We start from the raw sequence: 23,654 nt of genomic DNA on the forward strand, positions 1-23,654 counted from the left end.
ATGATAAATTGAAAAAAAAATCAATTAAAAAAACTCAAGTCAACTCAAAGTTAACCTGTTAGATCCACGATCAAAGTCATGATCAAAAACTTTTATAAAAAATAAACTCAAAGTTAACCCGTTAGATCCACGATCAAAGTCATGATCAAAAACTTTTATAAAAAATAAATTGAAATAAATTATAAAAGTCAATTCTAATAAACTCATTATTAAAAAATAAAACTCAAATCAAAAAATCAAAAAACCATAAAAAATTACTATCAATTTGTGAGGAGGAGAGCAATATATTCAGCAAACATAACATCGTTTTGGACTCGTCAAAACAATTACCCGTAGCTACTATATTAATGTTGTGGGTCTAAATAATATGCAAGCCTGTCCGTCCTACATGGATTGTAATAATTTCTAGTAACATCATGGACTGCCCAGCTCTGGAAACTTTCGCATGGAGTGGCCTGTGTATGATTCGATCAGTTCCAAACTGAGGTGGAGAGAGGGAAAGAAACCACGGGCAAGTTCTTACTTTTTTGGTTGACAGTCGAGTTTCCCTCGTATCAATTTTCATGGATCAAGACTTACCTGATCGGATTCGATCTTGAGATGATAGCATAAAACCACTTATGATCTAACCCAACACCGCACGTGTGCCCCCATTAATTAACATCCACTATATATTGTCACCAGACATGCCCCATTCAGGGAGGGTATGCCGATGCATGGAGGAAAAACTTTCTTGTACAAGAAATAAAAAATTGAAAACGAGGACTTGAAAGGAAAAGTACATTTAATTCAAAATAGGAAAAAGGAAAGAAAAGACACCAGCCGTAATTGACTGAATGAACATACCTCGTGAGCACGAACGCCCTGCGTCGAAGTGGCATCACATCTACATAGGCGACAGAATCAGAAAAGGTAAAAAACTTGAAAAATTAGTGGTTAAAGGAAACAATTTCCATGATAGGAAGGGAAAACAAGAATGACTGAAATTTCATCCCTTCTCCTTTCTATTATCAACAAATACAAAGAATAAAGTAGGGGTTAATGTACAAAATAATCTATTTCCAACTGGCCCACCTCTAAAACACCAAGTAAACATCATGATTTACATCTTTGTTCTAAAAAGAATCGATACCCTAAAATTATCTATCAAACCACCACCACCACCACCACCACCACACCTTTTAATGACCCCCTTGGCATAGTACCCTATCTAAATTTCTAGTATCATCCCTCTTAAAAACTTTTGACTCTTTGAGAGGAGGGAGGCTCTACAAAAAAAAAAAAACAAAAATCCACACAACACCTTCTCCATGGCAGACATTTGGGTTTTACAAAATATCTGCTTCACATGATTTGGGTAACAAAGTCTAAAGACTGCAGAAGAAACATGTCCCCTTGTCAATGAGCAACAAAACCATGTGTTTGTGTACAACTGTGTATGAAGCATGCGTATGGCAATTCTTCAAATCAAAATCTTCTGCAGGTGTAATTCAGTCCCCAAAGCAAAGCAGAGCAACAAGCAAAGACATTGGAACTATTTGACACGAAATTCATGCCTGAAAACCGTCAGATTTTGAGTAAATTTATCCCTGTTCTTTGAATCCAAGCTTCGAGTAACATCTGCCATCAGTTTATCAAAACAAAGGGCAAGCCGCTGATGTTGATCCACAGGCTGCAGGATGACGCAAAGAAAGTGTCAGCAGAGGGATGGCATTTTAGAAACAGGAGGCAGCATAATAGATGATAGAAAAGCACCATTAATTTACAGTAGTTTCAACTGTTCAAGTCTAAATGCAGCCTCCTATTTACTCCTAATAGCTTACTCCGGGATTGCATGAGTTTTGTGAAACTAAAATGTCATGCAAACCGTGCTGTTCTTTTCCAGTTACGAATATAATATGAAATGAAATGACTGTCTACAATTTGACTATCAACACCTGCTGGTCACCAGAAACTATGAACAGTTGTGGCTGACAGGTAATCATTGGTCAAAAAGATTTATCATAACCACTGGACAGGAGTAATATGAGGGGGTTTACCAGCTTCTAAGCCCTATCAAACATTAACAGAATATGCACCAAAGCAAACTACTAACTAAAGTGTCAGGCACAAATCCTCTCCATTGCCGCTACTTTTGGGGACAGTTTTCAGTATAAATTTGATCTGTAATAAATTACATTTACATAATAGCAGAGTTACTTGGAATTTAATTCCCTGTCAACTTGTTTACCTGCCCAGAATTTATTTTTGTTGTATAAGGTTATGGGGTTTCTATATTTGTATTTGATCGGTGAGGGGGCTAGGAGACGGGCCATTGGTTGTGGGTCAGGTGTTTACTTGTGTGCGAGAAATAACTCTAGCTTCGATACATTATTTTAGTTCCACCCACATTGAGTTAACAAGCTATAATAAAACACAGTATAGCTATAACAAATACAAACTTGAACCAAAATGACTATCTATTTAAAATAGAGATATGATATTTGACAAGAAAAAAGAAGATTCAGTTTCAAGAAGATTGTGAGCCATTAGATGGTGATCTTAATTTGGGACCCAGTGGCGGGTCCTACTAATCTAATGACTTGTATGTGTTTTTGAAACTTATTCTCTTCAAAATAATAGTTGTATAACCAGGTAGACACTAACTACAATTTTTTAAAAAATTAAAAGAAAAAACATCTTCATGACAATAAGTGCAGTAAATATTTCACCTGTGAAGCCAAGATTTGAGCTTTCAAATCAGAGAATATCTGCATAAGTGACAGTGCTTATCTCAGACACATTAAAAAGAAAGGACAGTACAAACTCTGTAACTAAACAAGCAACTCAAAGGAAGATCCAAAGTCATCCAAATCAAATATATGAATCGCCACAACCATGTTAACTTCCTATTGTCAAATAATAAGCAAACATAAAATAAAAGTTGTAACTCAAAGAAACTGAGTTTAGAGAAGACAACTATCAACAACAGCATAAGGCTTTGCCGTAGACTATTACCTGCTCACTAATGATAGTTAAGCTCAGCATGGGTCTGCTAAGACTCCACTGGTTGCCACAGTCCTCAAATAAAACAATCTCAAACAGAGTCTTCAGTATCTGCAAATACAAGGAAACTATTCAAGTTACCCAAGTGTTCAACATGCAAAAACAACAGTATGAAAATAAAATCTAATACTGCACAAAATTAAGCAAATAAGAAGAAAGCTCCAAAAGACAAAGCATGTTATGAATTCTATATTTGGTGCCAGAAGACATGGTCAACAATTAAAAAAATGTGATTTGATTCACATAAAAACATGCAAAAAGGAGCTCGCACTGAACAGCCATTGAAATATAACAGATGATTCAGCTTACAAGAGATGTCAAATATAGGATGTTTATCACTTGGATAAGCAACTGATAAGAACTCCGTTAGCAAATAATAAAAATTAATTAACCGATGCACACATCATTTGCTAAGGTCAAAACACCAACACAGTAACAACCAAGCAAGAGCAGTAAGAGATTCAACAGCCTGAGAGTCATTTAATCCAGGTGCATGAGTAACAATTACCAGGGAGTTACGTAAAAAGGCGATAGGAAAAGAAAGGAACTGTTTATTCTGTAAAAGTAATGAAGAAGAACAATCAAAAGAAAGTGGGTTTCTGAAACCTTTTTTTTTAAAAAAACATACAATATCAAGATCTCAGAATGAGTTATCCACTGTTAAATTAAACAAAAAAAATATTAACACAAGGTAATAATTCAGATCGGCATTTTCTCTGACTTATCCTTTATTTCCACCTTTCCTTGCTTCCAAACAAGGGTTAGTAGTTAACCATCCATCCTCTTTCTGTCCTTATACCTCGTCAAAACAAACTCTCATAAAAGAAGGAAAAGAAAATTATAGCTTCTAAGGTCTTGCACGATCAACATCTAAAATATTTCTCGCTGAGAAAAGAAAAACTCAAAAATCAACATACAATATAATGATCTCAGAGTGAGTTATCCCCTGTTACATTAAAGAAAAAATAGTAACACAGTAATAATTCAGATCCACATTTTCTCTGACTTATCCTTTATTTCCACTGTTCCTTAGTTAACCATCCATCCTCTTTTTGTCATTATACCTCGTCACAGCAAACTCTCGTAACAGAAGGAAAGGGAAATTATAGCTTCTAAGGTCTTGCACAATCGACATCTAAAATATTTCTTGCTGAGAAAAGAAAAACTCAAAAATCAAAATAAAAAAATCACCATATACAGATAAGTGAAAAATCTTTGGCAGGCAGGCAGGGCACCACACCATCAAGTACACTACAGAAAAAAAAACTTATGCCTGACTTGTTTAGCCACACAAGACTTGAAAATAATGTTAGGGAGGGGTACTGTAATAAAGAATAGCCTATCTAACCTCTGGAAACAAATTGGGGCAGTCTGCAATATGACGAGCAAGATTGATTGCAGTGGGTGAAGTGGGTACCTCCCCCATTGTGATGTTGTTGAAGTAATAAGCAGCCAAATTGTCGACAGCAGATGCACACTGAAAAGTTCAGTTTTTTAGCTTAAATGCAGGGAATCAGCAGAACAAATCAAATATACATGGTGTCACATTCTGATATGCCAGGAGTGTTGGCATGTCATATCGCCATGCATAAATGACAGGGTAAGCTAAGTGAGAGGAGTGATGCCATCTGCAGTATTGCCATGACATACCTGTGATGAGATATTCGTATCCAGACCTTTAAGACCTGATTCCAGGGAACCAACAATATGCATGAAGGTGTTTGTATCCAGATTCAATACGAAAACAATGTGGCTGCTGAATAGAACCTCCAAGAATGCAAAGTATGCCCTTGTTAGCTGCAAGGAAATGCCAAATACATGAACTTACCATTAGAAGTGGAAAAATAGAATAGCAGGCAAAATTGACAAGAGAATCAACCAAACACCTAATGGTAAGCTAAAAATCAAGCATCAGCCAAAATAAGGATAATAAGAATAAAATTCTGATAACAAAAAATCGAATCTGAATTTTTTGAAAAAGAAAGAACGCAAGTGCACACATGTGCATACAAGCACAGTATAGTCATGCTAGCAGGTTTCTAGGAACAACACCTGTAAGAAGGAAAACCTAAGGATCAAGCAAAGGGTTCTTAGGAGTTACACACCTAAGATGGATTTCATCACAACATTTCAAAGCATAATTGCTGGGAAATTCTTTCATGAACCCTTTCTAAAAACAAAGCACTAAAGGCTTCATAAACTAAATGTACTCCTCACAAAGCCATGTCATAGTTGCATACCTAATCCAACAACAATCCAAGACTCCTAAACAAAATAATGTTACCACTCCTGTTTAGAATACGAAGACACAAATAACCACTAGTTTAAGGACAGATAATAAAAAATAAAAATAACACTTTGGAATTCCAGCCAACATGGAAATTACCCTATCTTCGAAAAATTACATAAAAATACAAGAATTTTACTTGAATTGTTGTCTGCATCAACCACGGAGGTGCTGAACAATCACCAAGTACAAAAGGTAAAATAATGCACACAGCTGATCCACATTGTCATCTAAATTTGCAAAATATTTTAGTGTGTGCAAGAAATGTCTGGTTCTAATCTGATCATAAAACAATGAGAATATTGAAGAAGAGTGATCTGTGATCCAATTCTAACTTTGTGCAAGAAATATTCTCATCCAATCGGATTAAAACTTAGAATACTTAAAGCCAGAATTGCGCAGATTCAACTCTACATCACAGATTCCTAATTCTACCGCAAACACCCTGACCTCAGAAAGTCTAAAATAACCAAAATGACAACCACGGCTTCACACAACAGCTTCCACAAAAAATATATTCAAGAAACAAAGCAGCTAATAAGTTCAACTGCAAATGGCATATATAAAATTGATACCTTTCCTATCTACCAACAGTCACAATCTTAACCAGGCAACTTCTCACTGGCCAAAAAATTGAAAGAGAATTAGTTCCATTACGTTCCAATTCTTCTTAGCGAGATTTTTCAATAGCATCTCTTTCCATCAAGAACATTTTATAAAACTCTAGGACTCCCGAACAAGCACCCATCTAAATACCCATTCCGATAAGTTTAACCCTTTCTATGAATCTCTATTGACGCATTCCAAACATATGGGACTTACCAAAATATCCCATTAACTAGCGCCATAACTCCCCACTGGACAAAAAAAGAGAACCAGGAATTGAACATTTGGTGGTAATTTGCCACACCAAGAATTGTATCACAAAAGAGTGAAAAAGCATTACCCACAAGAAAGCTCACATTAAGCATAAAGTCTCAGATCCTTCCTAACAAATTTCCACACCCACACGTCACAAGGCTCTCTTAATTCCTATGAATTCCAAAATATGCTCCTCCCTGTATTTGACTTGAATAACCTCTCTCCAGATATGATACCTCTCCAACATAAATCTTCAGATCTGTTTTCATAATTGACTCATTTGATTCCTAGCCCTCCTGTACTAACAGAAAAACTAACAGGTCCATTTTGCCAAATGACCTTTTAATCGTTATACTACATTTCTTCAAAGTAACCTACCTTAGGTCCTTTCCTACCTTCTTTGCTAGAATAATGAACAGTGGATGGCGGACATAAAATACACAAAACTAGAAAGCATGCTCTTGATAGGTATCAGCCTAGCTTCCCTTAAAAAAGATAATCCCTCCACCAACCTGCTAACTTCTCAAACCTCTAAATAATGAGATCCCAGGTAGTTTAAAAACCTTTGAAGTTTGGGTATTCATCTCATGGGGAAGAACAAAAAAATCCCTCCACGGATAGCAACAGCCACTAACCTTGCATCAATATGTTAGCCAATATGTTCCAGGGAGCCCCACCAACTAAGAGAATCATCTCAATCTAAACTAAATTAACCACCTCTACAACCAGATAAATATGCCAAAACAAGGTGTGCTTAAAATGTAGTGTAATAGAACCCCCAAGTCCATAACAGAAAAGGATATGCAAACACACAAGCACGTGTACATACAAAACTAAACCTTGCAGGGTAACAAAAACAAGCAAACACAAATCAATAAACTAATAGGGAATGTAAAGGAATACATGATGCAGGAAAACATCAATGGAGTGTGACAAGCAGCCAAGAAGTCCTACATACCTTTCGAAATGCTAATATATCAGCAAGAGGAATTGAGAGTGTCATCTTTAGAGCAATATCAAGTGCATCAGAGAGTGCTCTATCACCATATAGTTCAAAGACACCAAAGTTGACATAGTTTCCAGCAAGAGCTGCCAATAAGTGGCAAACACAAGAACATCAACACATTATATATATATATATTTGGAAAGTTGCGGTTCAGTTAATATTCAGCCAGTAAGGAAACAATTGAACAGCAAAAAGTCATCAATTAACTCAACTTACTGCCATCCCTACCATTCAAATATAAGAAATACACATTTGCAACAAAGAATATAAATTACAAATGCCACAAAACATTATAAAAATGAATCAAACTTCATAAAAATTACTGAGTCTCATTAGACATCTATGGAAAACAGATGGGTAGCAGTTTGATAATAAGAGAAGTTCTTTTCAAGCAAATAAATAAAGTGCTAGACAGTGGACATTTGTATTTTTTCTAGGTAAACGTCTTCAGGCGTGTGCATGCACAATTCTTCAGCCCAATGTACCTTGAAAACTTCTCTAAGAATAGTTTGTATATAAATTCATCAAGTAAATATAAAATACCAGCAACAAACTCAATGCAAAAGGTAAGTAAACAAAATCCAAGCAACTTTCATCAATCACAGCATACAAATCCACCAATTAACAATAATAAGAGGGTCATATGTTAACCTCTTGAGAGAATGGTTAGGCAAATCCATATCCCCTTGTACTTGTAGCCATATATGTCAGCAACATTTGGAAGAGATAAAATCCTCGTTCCATAGGCTACAATTAATTTGCTGACTTCCCGGAAAAGAAGAATGCCATTAGGAGATGACGAATCAAAAGTTAAACGTTGGGCCTTGTTCAACACAAATTCAGCCATGAATTTTAATAAAGGGGTTGTCACCTGCAGCACCAAATCAAATAATGACATTTCTATATAGGAAACAATGAAATCAGACTAACAATCTATAATATATGGATAAGATAGGCAAAGTCACATTTCATTTGCTCTCTTCCAGCACCTTATTGCAAGAGATAACGTGGTCAGTGGTTCCAGAACATATTACAAATTTGACTAAAAAATTGCATGGAAGATGCCACAAACAGTTTCATTAGAAGATTCTAAACAAGGCTCTTTAAGTTGAGAATTAGATAAATCATGATAACACCTAAGATGTCGAATCTCTCTCATATTCCATACCTCTGGTGTGTCTGTCCAATGTGAGATGCCTTTCAAGAGAAGCGGCATGTGAGCAGGATACAGCCAATCAAATAAAAGCCCATACGTTCTTCGACTGAGATAGCATAAGAAAGGACGTGAAACCTAACTGTTCATCAATCATAGACATTATACCTAAAATATATACCAACCTATTTGTGGCCATAGCAATTCCTCTAAGATCCCTCATTAACCCAATTAGTGCATACTTCACAGCATCAGTCCGAAACATCGAATCAGGAGTTGTTTCCAACCTTAAAAAAACCTAAAACACAATAAACATTATTTAGGTAATTAATGAAATTCTAGGAAAAAAGCTTTTTCATTCCGAGGAATTGACAAGATTCTAGAAACATTTTTTTACAAGGGGGTCAGGACAGTACTTGCAAAAGCGGTTCCATCGAAGACTTGAATTTCACTGGGCTATCCTCCATAAATATTAACCAGCCAATAGTATAATAGAAGGTTGTTCTGCTACGAGAGCTTCTATATTCTTCTAAGAAGGGAAAATGTTCCCTCTAAAAATTCAAAAGAATATTTAATATTAATAACAAATTAAAAGAAGAATGATTAAGCGAACAATCTTTGTCAGATCTGGAATTACAGTATGGTTGGCAACTATAAATTTGATAGCATCCAGTTTCAGAAGCAGCTTTCCAGTCATATACCTAAACAAAAAGGGAAATAAAAATAAATAAGTGAAGAATGCTCAGTCAGACAACCAATCATTGTTGATGAAAATAAACTAACTTTGTCAAAACATAACAACTAACACTACTACTTTCAGCCAAACAAGGAAGCAGTGTACTAACCCAGATGCCAGCTCCAAGAATAAGCTTAATGTATGATTGATGACCTCCTCACTCTAAATCAAGCATAAACAAAGGCATGAAAAAAAATAAAGACAAAACTTTCTGAAAAACAGAATGAACACAAATTAATGAAAAATCCAAAATGAAGCATTCACCTCTGTATAACACTTTAAATTTGTAGCTATTTTTGAAACAATCACATTCAATAGTAGTAGATGATCACTGAGTCCAAGAAGTTCAGACAAACGAGCATATAGCTGCTGCAGCACAGAGAAAAAGACTTGAGAATATTGACAAGTGCAAAGCTTGTAACAAAGACAAATAAGAACCCCATTACCTTAGATGAGTGCACAGCCTGATCACCAACATAAGACTTACGGAAATGCTGAAAGAAGGTAAGAATCGCTCGATCAAGTCTTTGCTTGCTTAATTCACCATATCTCTGTTAAATACAAGGGTAATGAGCATACCAACAAAACCAATGCCAAGATTGTTATTAAGAAATCGGTGGAACTTAGTTTGAAGATAATGGAACCAAAAATGCCAAAAATGCATGACCACGGAGATGGTAAGCAAATGTATTTTTTTAGACCAATGATTTAACAAGGTCTTTCTTCATAGCTTTTTGGGGGAAAAAAATACAAAGACCATTCTTCTCTTAACAAAAAAGGAAGGAAAAGGCAAATATGAACCTATGCAAATTGTAGGTGTAACTTCATGCATATATAGTAACTGCAGTTACAAACAAAACCTTAGGCAGATCAAGTGTTAATGATAAATTGATAACCACAAGGATAGACATGACAGCATATTAAACATCTCATGGAATCTCCCTACGTTGAACTAGAGTGAAAAAGCAAAATAAAGTATCAACTTTGAGCACAGTAATGAACAGTACAATATTGTACTAAGTTCCATAAAATAAGTGATGAGCCATGTTATACACATTCCATGGTGACCCCAAGCCTGTCTGAGAATATTTGCAAAAGAAAGAATCTTATCTCCCAACTGGTTAAAGATGCCAGAGTGAGGAATTCTATAATGATATTACAATAACCCATCACCCCATATGCCCATACCACATGACAGCAAACAATTAACAAATTGAAATGCAAGTAACAAGTTGCCAATTATGACACATTTTAACCCTCCAATAAACTAAAGCATAAATTTGTAGCTTGAAATCTCTAATATGAAGAAACGAGAAAATTTCAGCCTCCAAAACCAACCATGGCAGGACAGTTTTGACAATGAGCAAACATAAAAGAAGATCATTTCTGGCATGTGGAAAAGCAATTAACTTAAATACAATGAAGATGATGTAATGACCCCATTATTAGGCAAAAGGTCAAAAGTGACAGATTCAAGTCAAACCAAGAAGGGTGCCAGGCAAGGTTTAATGAACTTCAGGAAGAGACTACCAAGGGCTTGTAAGAAGAGTTGATGATTGTCAGTATATTAGTGGTTTTATTCACGTCTTGCTGGAGTTGCTTTTTGACACCAATATATTGGTCTTTAAAATAAGTCTACTAAAATGTGCCTCAAAGCAATTGTATAGAAACAAAATATGAGAATGGGTCAATGCATCATTCTATTCAAATCTTATTTTTTAGCTTCTAGTGAGTAGTTCACTTTTTTTAAAACCAAAAGTGAGCTGTATGTGTTTTTTTCTAAGGGTTAAAAACAATTCAATATCAAATAATACAGTATTTTTCCAAAATCCATCCTTTCAATGTGTCAGATCTGCAGGTTTGTGAGATGATATGCCCAGTACACCTATGCTGCAGAACCTAGCAATGTCAACATCCATGAAACTACTCGGTTTTGATTCAGCAATAATTTTTAGAACCAGAAGATAAGATGTAGACCACGTTGCTTCTAACATACATGAAACTTTAAATCAACACAAATAACAATAACAAAGTATACTCGCATCTCAGAAACAAAGCTCCAACCAACTTGATCAATTTTTTTACATGCACAAGCTATAAAAGGACTAATAAATTGAATAGTAAAAATTAGATTTGCAAATTAATAAATGTACATTAGAGTGATTCAAACACGAAAATGGTGTGTGAATGCTGTGTGAATAAACCAATTTTTGAATAGATAACATGATGCAGCAATCATTAAAGATTGTGTATCAATGCTGTGCATTATAACAAAAGACTCATATGCTGTTTAAGCAGAAAACGAGAAGAAAAACAATTTTACACTACATTCCATTTCATATTACAGTTCATTATTGTCGGTATACCTGGCTATGTAGCCCACTGTCAGTAACATTTATTAATTGCAAAACACGAGCTGAAAGTTCTGCATCAAGCACTTCTTGCGACTCCACGCTGCATGAGATACACAGCAAATACATTGGTAATTGCAAATACATATGCATGTTATTCCAATCACAAATTGCAAAATATATAGATATATATATGACAAGAAAAAAGAAAAACAGAATTACCTACAGCCAGTAGATTGTTTGATTTTAAGAATAGCAGCAATGATATGAACAATCCAAGAAAGTTTTGCCTCAATAACAGCAAGTTCATTGTTATCAGCAGTCTGTAGCCGTGCTCTTTCCTGTATAAGCCATTTAAAAATAATGTTTAAGATTATTTATCATGCTAAGTTCCAAAAATAGTCAACATTCCAAGAATATCTCATCCAATACACTTATCGTACCGTGTATGATTGCAGAATAGGCTCCATTGTGTTTATTATATAAAAACTGCTGCTTTGATACTGCAAAAACAAATGGGTAGAAATAATCATAACAAACCCCTAGCCTTGATTGGCTGATAAGATCAAGAGTGTCGCACACATGCAATTCATGAAACTAAAATTAATTTTATCTGGAACTTCAAAACCAAGAAAACTCCAGGCTGGATAACTGACAGGGAGGCCATCACATATTATATATAGAAACTACAAACCAGACCTGAAATCTGCAAAGATAAGGAAAGCAATCTAGCTGGTCTTGAAGAAGCTCAACATTGTCTAATGGATCTTCATCGTCAGTGAATCCAGCCTGCAGAAAAAAGAGCAGCAAACAGGAACTCAACATTTTATGTAGAATTTTAAGAAGAATCAGAATATCAATCCTAGAAACAAGCAGACCTGCACAGAGTTAAATCTTGATGTTATAAAGCCTTCAGTAATTTTGGGCACAAACTCATCAAGCAAACTAGGTGCCTCGCCCTTCAAGTATGGTACAGATGTCACCAATCTGGACCACAACCCTAGAAGATAATATACACTGCTGCTGGCCCACTGGTAAGACATAAACTTAATCAGCAGATAAGTTGCAAAATGTGTAGTATGGATTCTAAGCATAATGTTTCAGGCACATGAGCAAGGAATAATTATGGTTGCAAGGAACAGGCATCCCGTTGTTAAACATAGATGCAGTTATATATAATGAAGGCCAGGTATGACTAGTTTTTTAAACACTTCAGGCAATAAACACTGACCCACCTGCCAAGACTGCAAAGACTTTAAAGTGAATTCTGCCACCAACTGTATCCAATCACTGTAGCCTTCCACGTTCACAAGCTCTGACAACTGCAGTAAATTTTATGTGTTTCAAAAGGAGTCAGGTTTATGGAATGAACATAATTAAAAAGCATCATGCAAAACTATGAATATATGCCAGCAAATCCATCCCATGCACATGCACAAGTATGCAGCTATACAGCATCAAGTGGCAGTCTCTACAGACATGTGAGTGTGTCCGCGCGAACAAACCTATAAGTTGAAGACCAATAGCATGGGAAAATGCAGAACAAGAAAACAAAACATAGGACAAGAGACTGATTTAAAAAATGTGATAATACAATAAATTACCTGATAATTCACTCTGAAACGTCCAAGAAGACGACAATACTCATGATAATTATCATGATCAGCAAGACCTAATAACAACAATATCACGCCACAATCAGTGAAAGAGAAGCAAACTGGGGGGATGGACAACACGTGTAAAATTTGAGATAAGAAAATGGCTAGCTGATGGCTACAAAAACAGAATTAAGGTTTAGAGAAACCAGCACAACTAAATTACCACATTCGTGTACCATTTACACACCTGAATTGACATATTGATTCCTGGGACTCAAAACCCCTTTAGAATTAAAAGTGAAAGCAGTAAAAGACAACAGAATTGTTTAACAAGTTTTCACTAAGCACGATTAAAATCTAAAGACAAACAGATTGAAAACACTTAATACCAACATAGTTACAGAAATTCCTCTCAAGAAGTCCACAGGCCATTTAAAGCATGCTTTAACTGGGAACTAATACAAATTCACATCATAATTCATATAGGTTTGTCTAAGCTTGCGCATGCAATGACCAAATAGTGGCTAAACCTTTAACTGATGCGATCCAAGCAACACCAAGAGATCCGTTAGAGGTTATGGTTGGTGCAGTGAAAAGACTTAGGGCTAAGAAGTTCAAAGAGGCTTTCAATAGACTTCTTCAATGGGCTAGGGTCAACTTCAAGAAAATATTAAATAATAAAAAACAAGCCTTGATTAATTAGTTCATGTTCGAGAAGGATTTGCAGGTGGGCATTCCGACATTACAAAAAGATTGGAATAAAAAGATTCAAATTTGTCAGTTTTGACCTTTCGCTATTGTTTTGGTCATAATTAGAGCTACAGAAGGAATTTTAATGTGATTCTAGATGCATTGGAAAATAGACATCCATATCTTTCCAGTGATATATGGCACGCTTTCTAATTCATTATGACAGGAGAAAAATGCATTTTAAGTTGAGCTTCGATTCTGCCAGCAAATTACGAAAACAACTTTAGACTTGTTTAAATTAGTTGGGCTATAACTTTAGTTCTCTAAGACAGGTTCTTGTTGGATCAAGTTGCAAACCATTCAAATTTGATTTTAGCGTATCTTGGAAGGTGTCCGCATCATTAACAATGGTCAATTTTCCACACTAAAACTTATTCTCAACAATGAAGAGAGGGAAAAAAAATAGAAACCCACACAGAAATGCATGGATTTATATTTGAATTTTTTAAAGATAAAACAAAATTATATTGCAATATCCTCCAAATAAATACAAAATCTTAGTGGAGAATAAGAAACACTCCAGAGAGAAGACACCACAAAAAAGAGGAGGTAACAGCAAAGAAACCAAAACCAACGAAATAATAAGAAATCCTCCAAAGAGAAGACACCAAAACAAAACAAAAAAAAAAAAAGGAGGTAACAGCAAAGAAACCAAAACCAACGAAATGAATGTGCATTATATTTGAATAACCATTTGGTAAAATTACATGATCATACTAAAAGGAAAAGGAAGAAGGTAACATCACCTCGTCCTGTTTGTAGAATTTCCTTGGTTCCTGTCATCAAATGGGCCAAAAACTTGGAACGGGCAGCATCATTTGTGAACAAAGAGCGTCGTACTGATGCTAATCGAACCAAGCATTCCAGAGCCTAGAAACAAAACCAATAAGAACCCAGAGCAATGAGGAGTAAAGCAGCAAACAAACACCTAAATCCACATCTCGGAGAAAAATAATGAATGACCAGAAAAAATTAAGACTAAATTTAACATCCAACAAATACAAGCCTAAATATGAGGTAAAAAATATTTCCACTGTTCAGTTACATTTACAAGCATGACAGCATCTTTCAGTTTATTTACATCCAACATATTTTTTTTATCATTGGAAGTGTAAAATACCATTAAAAAAAAGCACTATAAGTACCACTACTATATAGAATGAGATGAACTGCATGCAAAAACTCCAATATGCACCATGTACAAAGTTACAAAACTACCAAACGATCAGCATGGTTAAGATGTCCTCCTAAAGAGCAAAATTTGTAATGTTTGCCAACAATTTATAGGCTTAAGACCAAACATTAAGCAAAGATTCTTCCCTCAGAGTTCATTTGCTTCCCTAAGCAAAAAAAAAAAATTACTAAAGAAGGATGCATTATTAGCATGGGAAGAATGCACAAGATGAGATAAAAATAAGAGATCCTCCAAAGTAACAAAGAAGATCAAGAAACCAAACTCAATATAGAATAGACACCAATCCTGCTGAATACTAACAAGAACAGCACCCTTGAAAGCCCCTAAAAGATGCAAGGAACATAACTAATCCTTAAATTCTAGCACGCTGATAACAGATGAAGCCGAGCCATAAAATCTTCCTCCAAGACACAAAGGAAGTCAACAAATCCACCATCCTACTCAGAATTCACCTCAAAACCAAATAATATGATTTCTTCCACAAAAATAGCCAACATGCAAACCCAAATATCATTTTTGTGTAGAACTAAAAAAATTGACAAGACCTCCATGCATTTAACTCCACCATGACCCGCAAGAAAGCCATAGCTCTACACACCAAGACCCAAAAGATCCTAACATACAAACATTAACAAATTCAAGATCTTCCTCACAAAGATTAATTCAATGTACCAAGATTTTAAACTTTTAGCATAGACTACTAGCTAAAAAGAACGATGCTAATGCATAATGAAGCAGGTAAGGAAGAATATTACAGGAGCTTTACGGATCACGGTCAATACTCTAACAATGCATCAGAAAAATTTATAGCACGTGGATCATAGGAAAAGAAGCAGCACATCAACTGACCTCTTTTGAACGAGGAGATGTTGTGATGGCATAATAATCAAAAAAGATCTGCAAAGTTGATGGATCCTCTAAAACAGGCCTCCAGGAGGACGGTATCTACAGAATTACCATATATTTGCTTGTAACAATCCAAACAATAAACAGCATATATAGCACATTCTAGTGTTATGTAATTACAATTTAAAAAATCATACAGTACTAGAATAAGTAATCAAAACCTGAATAGTACCAAACTCCTCTGAACTTTCATCAATTGATGTCCCAACAAAATCAAAAGATAAACATTTTAGCGAAAGAGAAAGTGCCAACTCTTGCAATCGACTCGTAACTGTACCAGACATAATGCAAAATATCAGAATGACTAATAAAGAAATTAGCTACAACTGGCACACAGTTGATTGGTGGGTGGGCATAGGAAACATTAAACCATTACCGTCATTTTTCAGTTGACTCAATGATGTTAAAGAAATTTGGAATATTTGAAAAAGCGACTGGTCCCTAAAGGAGCAAGCTACCCTTCGATGATTTGTTGAAGGCAACCCTGAATTTGGCTGAGAATTTGCACAATAAGAAATACACAAGCAAATATCAGTAATCAGACAACATCACAATGATGGTGGTGGTGGTGAACAATACTAACAATGAAAATAACAGCTAAGTGATAGAAAAGAGAGGATGTACGAGTAAAAAGTTCATATTCAAACTGCAAAAGTAAGATATTTATGTCTTGCTCTAGTGGTGAAGCTGATCTATGAAAACCATCACATAGCATATTGTAGAAAGGAGTTTTACAAGGAATAAACGAGTGAGATTTTCTAAGGAAATTGTTAAGTAATAGAAATAAGAACTACAATAAAACTCTAAGCTTGGAGATGTCAGGTCTTTCATTCACTTCAGTATACATGAGGTTTATTGGTTATCTACATACAATGCAATATTAAATGTAAGTACTTGAAATGACAACATTCACTTGTCCCCAAAACAATGATGTATAGAGTGTTTCAAAGTCGAAATGTAGTCGAGTTACTCCATTTTTTTAACCAAGTGGATGAAGGATGAAGCATGAAGCCCCACTTTGAAGCATGATGCAAGATACTAAAACTTACCCTCATGTTTCTTCTTCTACCTTTTCTTTTCATTCTTTCTTTCTTTCTTTCTGTATTTTTTTTTTTTTGAGAACCTTACCCTCATATTTTTATTAAAGATGTTGGAGCCTTAAAAGCTTATGGGGCCTCCTCGTATCCAATGAATCATTAAACCGTAGGAAATCATCCCGAGAACAAGAAGTAATTTTATTTTTTTAGCACAAGAAAACAGCTAGAATCACAGTATTGAGAAACTTTGAAAAAGCGCTAGAAACTAACCTGGTTCATTTCAGACACAAGTTGATTCAGTATCTTCAAACCAATTTCATAGTGCTCCTTAGATGCCTGTTTAAAGAAGAGAAGTAAATAATAATTACTGCAATGACAATGATAAATGTTTCCGCACACACCTCATCAATAACAGTGTGCTTCAAAAAGCCATAATCAATAACTGCAGGTAACCAGAAAGAAAGTTGCACATAATATAGAACAAAAGAATCAATATAAAGTATAAGAAAAACAGTAATGGAACACTTTAAAATCTTCATAAGCTGCATGTAGAGCTTAGTTTGCTAGATAGAAATGTGGCATTTGGCAATTCAGGGATCAATGCTAATTAAGAAGGAAAAGACAGTCCAATATGGGATAGGATGAGAAGAACATATTTAAAACAGCAAAGCCATGTGCATTATTAACCATAAGTACAACTTAAGCTTGCAATTAGAAAAAAAAAATAATCAACTTCTTCTGATATTTATTCTTCATTTTTGCCATAATTCTGAAGATGGCCATTTGGACTAGCGCAATGAAATTTTAAAAAAAAAATTCAGGGCAGGAACTACACTTTAACATGAGCAGGCCATGGGAACCTCCAAAATTTTAAAAACTTTACAGTTTTGTCCTTGCAAATTGAAAACTTTTTAATTATATAAAAGTTGAGGTTTATCTCATAAAAAATACAAAATTTGATTTAGTCTTAAATCACATTCCAATTTAGGAGCAAAGACATTAACAGTAACAAGACCTCATCAAAGATAAAGCTATGAATTGCTTTACCATCTAATACTCCCATAACAAGTACACACCAAAATTCAAAAAGGAAAAAAATAAAATACAACAATGAAAAACTTGCATAGGTATCATCCACACCCCGAGCATTCCCCAAGAATATAAAAAATGCCATATTGGCTCAAGAAATATGTATCGCATATTGAAAACATGGAAACAAAATAATTGTTTTATCTTAAATTGCTTTCCCATTTTAGGAGCGAAGTTATCCTTAGCAGCGGCAACTTGGTGACGTAAAGCTACAAGATGGTTTTGCTGAAAATTTGCCAATTTAGGAGCAAAGAAATTACCGTTGCAACGCGTCAGCGAGGGTAAAGCTACAAGTTGGTTTTGCTTATACATGCCAACTTAGTAGCAAGGAAATCATCAGGGCAACACATCACATCGACAAGGGTAAAGCTACGAGCTGGTTTGGAATAATTCTTGACAACTCAGTAGGAAAGAAATTATCATAGCAACACATCGACAAGGGTAAAGCTACGAGCTGGTTTGGAATAATTCTTGACAACTCAGTAGCAAAGAAATTATTACATTCCGATTTAGGAGCAAAGAAATTATCATAGCAACACCTCGGAAAGGCCAAAACTACGAGCTGGTTTTTCTTATTACATTCCAATTTAGGAGCAAAGAAATTATCAGAGCAACACCTCGGAAAGGCCAAAGCTACGAGCTGGTTTTGCTTCTTTAATACTACCAAAAGGAGTAACTATGCATCAAAATTCAAAAAGCAACCAAAATTAAATATACCTACAAAGAATTCACATCGGTACCATCGACGCCTCTAGCACTTCACAAAAATATAATAATAATAACCATATACGAAACCTTTAAGATCCATGAAAAACGTGGGCACGAAATAACACGCAGAAATGCACACCACAAGAAACATCCAACCTGACTCAAGAAATCAGTAGCCTCCTTGACCACTTCTCTAAATCTATCATCATCAAACCATCCAAACTTCGTAACACGACAGAGAAGTTGAATCAAAGACGCATTAACAAACTGTGGTAACGGTCCTCTCGTAGCCAAATAGTTAATCAAGTAATTCCCTGCCACAAAACAAACACACAAAAAATCAGTACACCACGAAATCAATTAAAAAAAAAGGCATACACACACAAAACTGAAACAATAATAAATTAAAATATTACTGATATCAAGACGGAGCTGCAAAGAGAGGCTATGATCAGTGACTTGTTTCAACAAACTAGAACTGGCGAGCATCAACGAGTAAGGCGTAGACGCATTGTCAAGAATGTACTGGCATTGCGAAATGTAATCGGTATTCACCGAAAAGCATTTCAATGCATTCTCCGCGTGTGCTCTCTCTGCAGAATCTTGCGAATTGTATAGCCTCTCGCACAATGCTTCTAGTTGCGCTAAACTCTCCATCGATAAAACCAAACCCTAAACATCATCATCAAAACATAAACGCGTTAACTAGTACAAAATTAACCAAAAAATCCAAAAAAAATAAATCAATAATAGCTGAAATAGATCAATACAGGAATCAAGAAAAATAAATTGCCTGATTACACGGAAAAAAGTGAAATTTAGGGTTCGAATAATCAGTGAAGTAAGCGATTTGAAGAGGAAAAAAATAGCTTACAGGATATTTATTGAGGAGAGAAAAAATGGACAGAGAGAGGATTTTGTGATTACCTGATGGATCTGAGATCTAGAAAAAATGGTGTTTTCAGTGTTTTTTATGATCAAGATTGTGGTTTCCTTTTGTGATGAAGAGAGAATCCGATTTTTTTTATTTTTTTTTATTTTTTTTTGCTTGGGGGGTGACTCCTACAATGGTGAGCATTGTTGTGTTTGGCTTTGTATTTTCTTCTGTCTTTTTTTTACTTTCCTTTTTGGGTTTGTGTGTGCGTTGGCATGCTTGCGTTGTTTCTGAGCCGTTCGATTTGGTTGGTTGGGAGGGGGTGTGTTGGAGTGAACGTAGTGTTTACGCGCTTTTTTTTCCCGGAGAATCTTCAGTGATATTCAATTTAATAGCTTTTTTTTATGCATGAGAATTTATAATAAATTAAAGAGAAATATTTTACAACAAATTAAATTGAATTAAAATTTTAGGGAAGTCAAGCAAAATGCAGCTTCAAGTAGCGTGTTTTTATTTATCTCCGTTATCATCTTCTTGTATTTGTGAGCCAATATTGAGTAAACTATTAATGATTTAATATTAATATCGATGATTTTAAGTCAAATGTTAATGGTGTGATGTTTTGTGATTGATTTTGAAAACAAATTTATAAAATAATTGTGTATTTATGATTTATTCCTATATTATATTTCCTTAATTAACTAATACTAAGTAAAATATTATAATTTGATATCATCAATGTTGAAGTCATTATTAATACTAAAAACATTCTAGTTAATTAATATTTATCAAGATTTATTAATTATATTTATAAATTATAGTATGCTTTATTACTAAAGCAATATAAAATTTAAAATGTTTTTAGAAGTGTCGTAATAGTTGCTTTTTAAAATATTTTTATATTAAAATAATTTTTTTTATTTTTTTTAATATTAATATATCAAAATATATATATGGTTTAAAAAATATATAGAATAAATTTATGTATTTTTAACGTGACATACAATAAAAGATGCTTTAACTATTTCTATAACTTTAAAAAGTAAAGACAGCAGGATAACAAAAACATGCTAAACACGTTGTATTGATTAGTGACATTTTTATGTGAATTATGATTTATTTGTTTAAGGTTTCAAAGAATTCAAAAAAGTTTTTCAAATTGTTTCTTTCTTAAGATGAAAATAGAAAGGGTCAATTTTATCATCTAAAATATAAAAATAAATAAATATTATCTTGATGGACCATGATGTAGTCTGTTTAGCTAAGCGTCTATAGCTGCGTTTATTATGTAACAATGACAACATAGTGTTTGGTTTATAAATCAGTTGTGAGTTTTATGCGTGGACCCTACCATTATCTGTGTTGAAAATGTTGTTTTGTTGAAGCAGAAATTACATGCTTCTGTCGCGTTCCTGTCTCTCTGCTGCATGCCTTCGCACATCATGCTAGTTAATTAGCATGAATAATGCAGCATGCTGCACTTTTCCGACCGAACCGGTTCCGGTCAAAAACTTAAAATGTATTGAAACAAGTTCGATTCAGTAAAATAAAAAATAAAAATTATTTTTTATTATTTTAATGATGTTTTATTCGAAAAACTAGTGTTTAACATTATTCAATAAAGCTACATAAATTAGACAAAGATCGCTTGATGACGTAGCATTTACAGAATTTGATCGCAATCCCAATTTTGTTCCTAATTATATTTTACTTGATGTTGTTGCGCGTTTAAGAAACCAAAAAAACTGTAGTTCTTGTCGAATGTATGAACGTTATGGAATTGTAGATATTTTAATTAAACAATAAAAAATATTTTATATAAAATATTATTTATTTTATGATGTAATTGTAATAGTTAAATCTACAATATTTAAATTAAAAACCATCAATATTAATATATATATTTTTAAATTATTTTATAACCTCAATTTCAAAAGCATTCTTAACCAAATACATTAAACTACTTTTTATTCAACCACAGTTTTAATCAAACATCTATTTTTTCAAATCAACCTCAACTAAAAGTACTTTTTATAAAAACAATTTTTTTCAAATCACAGCCACAACAATTACCGCAATACAAAACACACTGTGGGTGTTGTGTTTATAGGTGTTGTAATAGTTGTTTTTTAATATACTTTTTATTAGAAAAATACAGTAAAATAATATTTTTTTTTATTTTTAAAAATTTATTTTTGATATTAATATATCAAAATCAATCTAAAAATACATATAAAAAATTAATTTAAAACAAAAAAAAATTAAATTTTAGAAAGCAATTGTTTCGGCCGCACGGCAAAACACCTCTTCTACAAAGGCTGCTTCTACATTCAACAATCAAGAAAAGAACAGTGTTTTCTTTCAAGGGTTGGTGCATACAAACATTTGCGAGTTGAACTCTTGGATGATAGAATGCTTTGATGACCACCCATCTCACCATCTTTTATTCATTTTTTTTATTTGATTTTCTATGAAATGTGAAAAACTGAAGAAAGAACCGTAAAAAAAAAAAAAACCTCTGCTGATATTCTAATAAATTAATTAACACCTGTGGCAATAAAGTCAGGATTAATGATTAAATTAAAATATCTGACTTGCATGTGATATTAATGGTTAGATTAAAATGAATCTATGGAAAGGGATATCGGTCAAAATACCATCGAGGTTGAAATTTTAAAAAATAAAATAAAGTGTTCCAGTTAAAATAGCCTGTAATTTACGAGTTTCAGTACAGTATGTGGATGAAATTCAAACAAATTAAGTGTTTCCAAGCTTTTTTTTTTAAAAAAAATATTTTTTTAAGGAAACATTATTTTGCATGCGTAGACAAGCTCGTTGATTAAAGTTATTTCTTTCATGCTGGTTCCAATCTTCACCGGGGTAGTCACCAGCTCACCCATGTCGACATTTCCTCATGATGTATTAACACTCTTGTTTTTTCACTTTAATTTTTTTTTTTTGTGTTTTCGAATATTTTGATGTATTGATTTCAAAAACAATTTATTTTTTATAAAAAATATTATTTAGATATATTTTCAAATAAAAAATATTTAGAAAAATAACAACTATCAAACTTTCAAACACCTCATAAAACTACAAATAAATATGAACTAGCTTATGGACATGATCCCATATTTTTTGTTAACCGTGGGTGTCCGAACTAGTTTACGTGTACCTCAACTAATCCTCCGAGACCCCGAAATCAACAACCATATAAGTTTTTAGTGATCATGAGGTTTGTGGTGCTCGAACTAGTAATTTTTAAAAAATAAATTCAAGATCCGATCAGTTAAACTATACATTTTAGAGTTGACATGATCCAATAATTATCATTACTTTCATGTTTTTCTCATCAAGTTACCAGCACGTCAACGTTAAGAAATGAAAAGGTATCCATGCTCAACATTAAGAATATGGTCTGAGTTTTTCCTTCACTCGGCATGCTAACTTCAAGGATCGGTTAATCACACAACCCCATCACTGTCCTTGCTCGCATTAAAAGCTTCCGTTGCCCATGTTCAGGACCCGTTTCGGTTGACTTTTACCATTAAAATCCAGTTGACTCGACAATCGCAAGCCAACGCGAACCCCATTTATGAATCCCATTTCCCTCACTGCATGATCTAACAACGAATAGAAAAATAAAACAAGAAATTATAGTATGGTAGTTCCGAGAAATGCTAAGAGTAAAATAACATGTAAAATAATTCCTCGAACAATAACTCGGCAGAAATCCTCAAAATAAAGAAGTTTATACTAGCTTCGGTGTCTGTGAATAATGTTCAAATCATGTCAGAAATCCTCAAGATGGAGAAGTTTATATGATGCATGAAAATAAGCTCGGGCCTGGGCCAAGTGCTGGGTGGGTTAGGCCCGTGCACCAAAATGGATTTTGTCTAGTCTCTGGCCATGGGCCCATAAACAAAATAGGTTTTGATCTCTTTCAACCTCAACTCATAACTGCTAGTGCAGGGCCTGCTAAGCGATGTAAATCAGGTGACCATTTGTTTGCCCCAAAATACATCACCGTCGTCTCTTGAATTTATTTTTTTTGATGA

General features: G+C 34.2%; 1 protein-coding gene across 2 annotated transcripts; it reads right to left on the bottom strand.

The window, feature by feature from the left end:
- Positions 1-977: 977 nt before the first annotated feature.
- LOC133681060 (uncharacterized) lies at positions 978-19,835 on the bottom strand. 2 transcript variants are annotated; one of them, XM_062104149.1, is made up of 29 exons: positions 19,650-19,835; positions 19,139-19,394; positions 18,879-19,036; positions 17,196-17,261; positions 16,265-16,382; positions 16,050-16,159; positions 15,832-15,927; positions 14,534-14,657; positions 13,044-13,111; positions 12,675-12,761; positions 12,318-12,470; positions 12,139-12,228; positions 11,883-11,942; positions 11,662-11,780; positions 11,455-11,542; positions 9,535-9,639; positions 9,353-9,454; positions 9,198-9,250; positions 8,990-9,053; positions 8,769-8,903; positions 8,538-8,650; positions 8,368-8,461; positions 7,851-8,070; positions 7,152-7,282; positions 4,696-4,842; positions 4,394-4,522; positions 2,998-3,096; positions 2,712-2,750; positions 978-1,672 (listed from the first exon to the last, which is right to left on the bottom strand). In XM_062104149.1, the coding sequence occupies exons 2-29, from the start codon at positions 19,377-19,379 to the stop codon at positions 1,535-1,537; spliced, it is 3,147 nt and encodes a 1,048-aa protein (XP_061960133.1). In that variant the 5' UTR covers positions 19,380-19,394; positions 19,650-19,835; the 3' UTR covers positions 978-1,534. The 2 variants fall into 2 exon arrangements, with proteins under 2 accessions (XP_061960133.1, XP_061960132.1); XM_062104148.1 differs by having other exon boundaries at positions 9,353-9,457.
- Positions 19,836-23,654: the final 3,819 nt, after the last annotated feature.

This window comes from Populus nigra, chromosome 1 (genome assembly GCF_951802175.1).
Source record: "Populus nigra chromosome 1, ddPopNigr1.1, whole genome shotgun sequence".
Taxonomy (NCBI): Eukaryota; Viridiplantae; Streptophyta; class Magnoliopsida; order Malpighiales; family Salicaceae; genus Populus; species Populus nigra.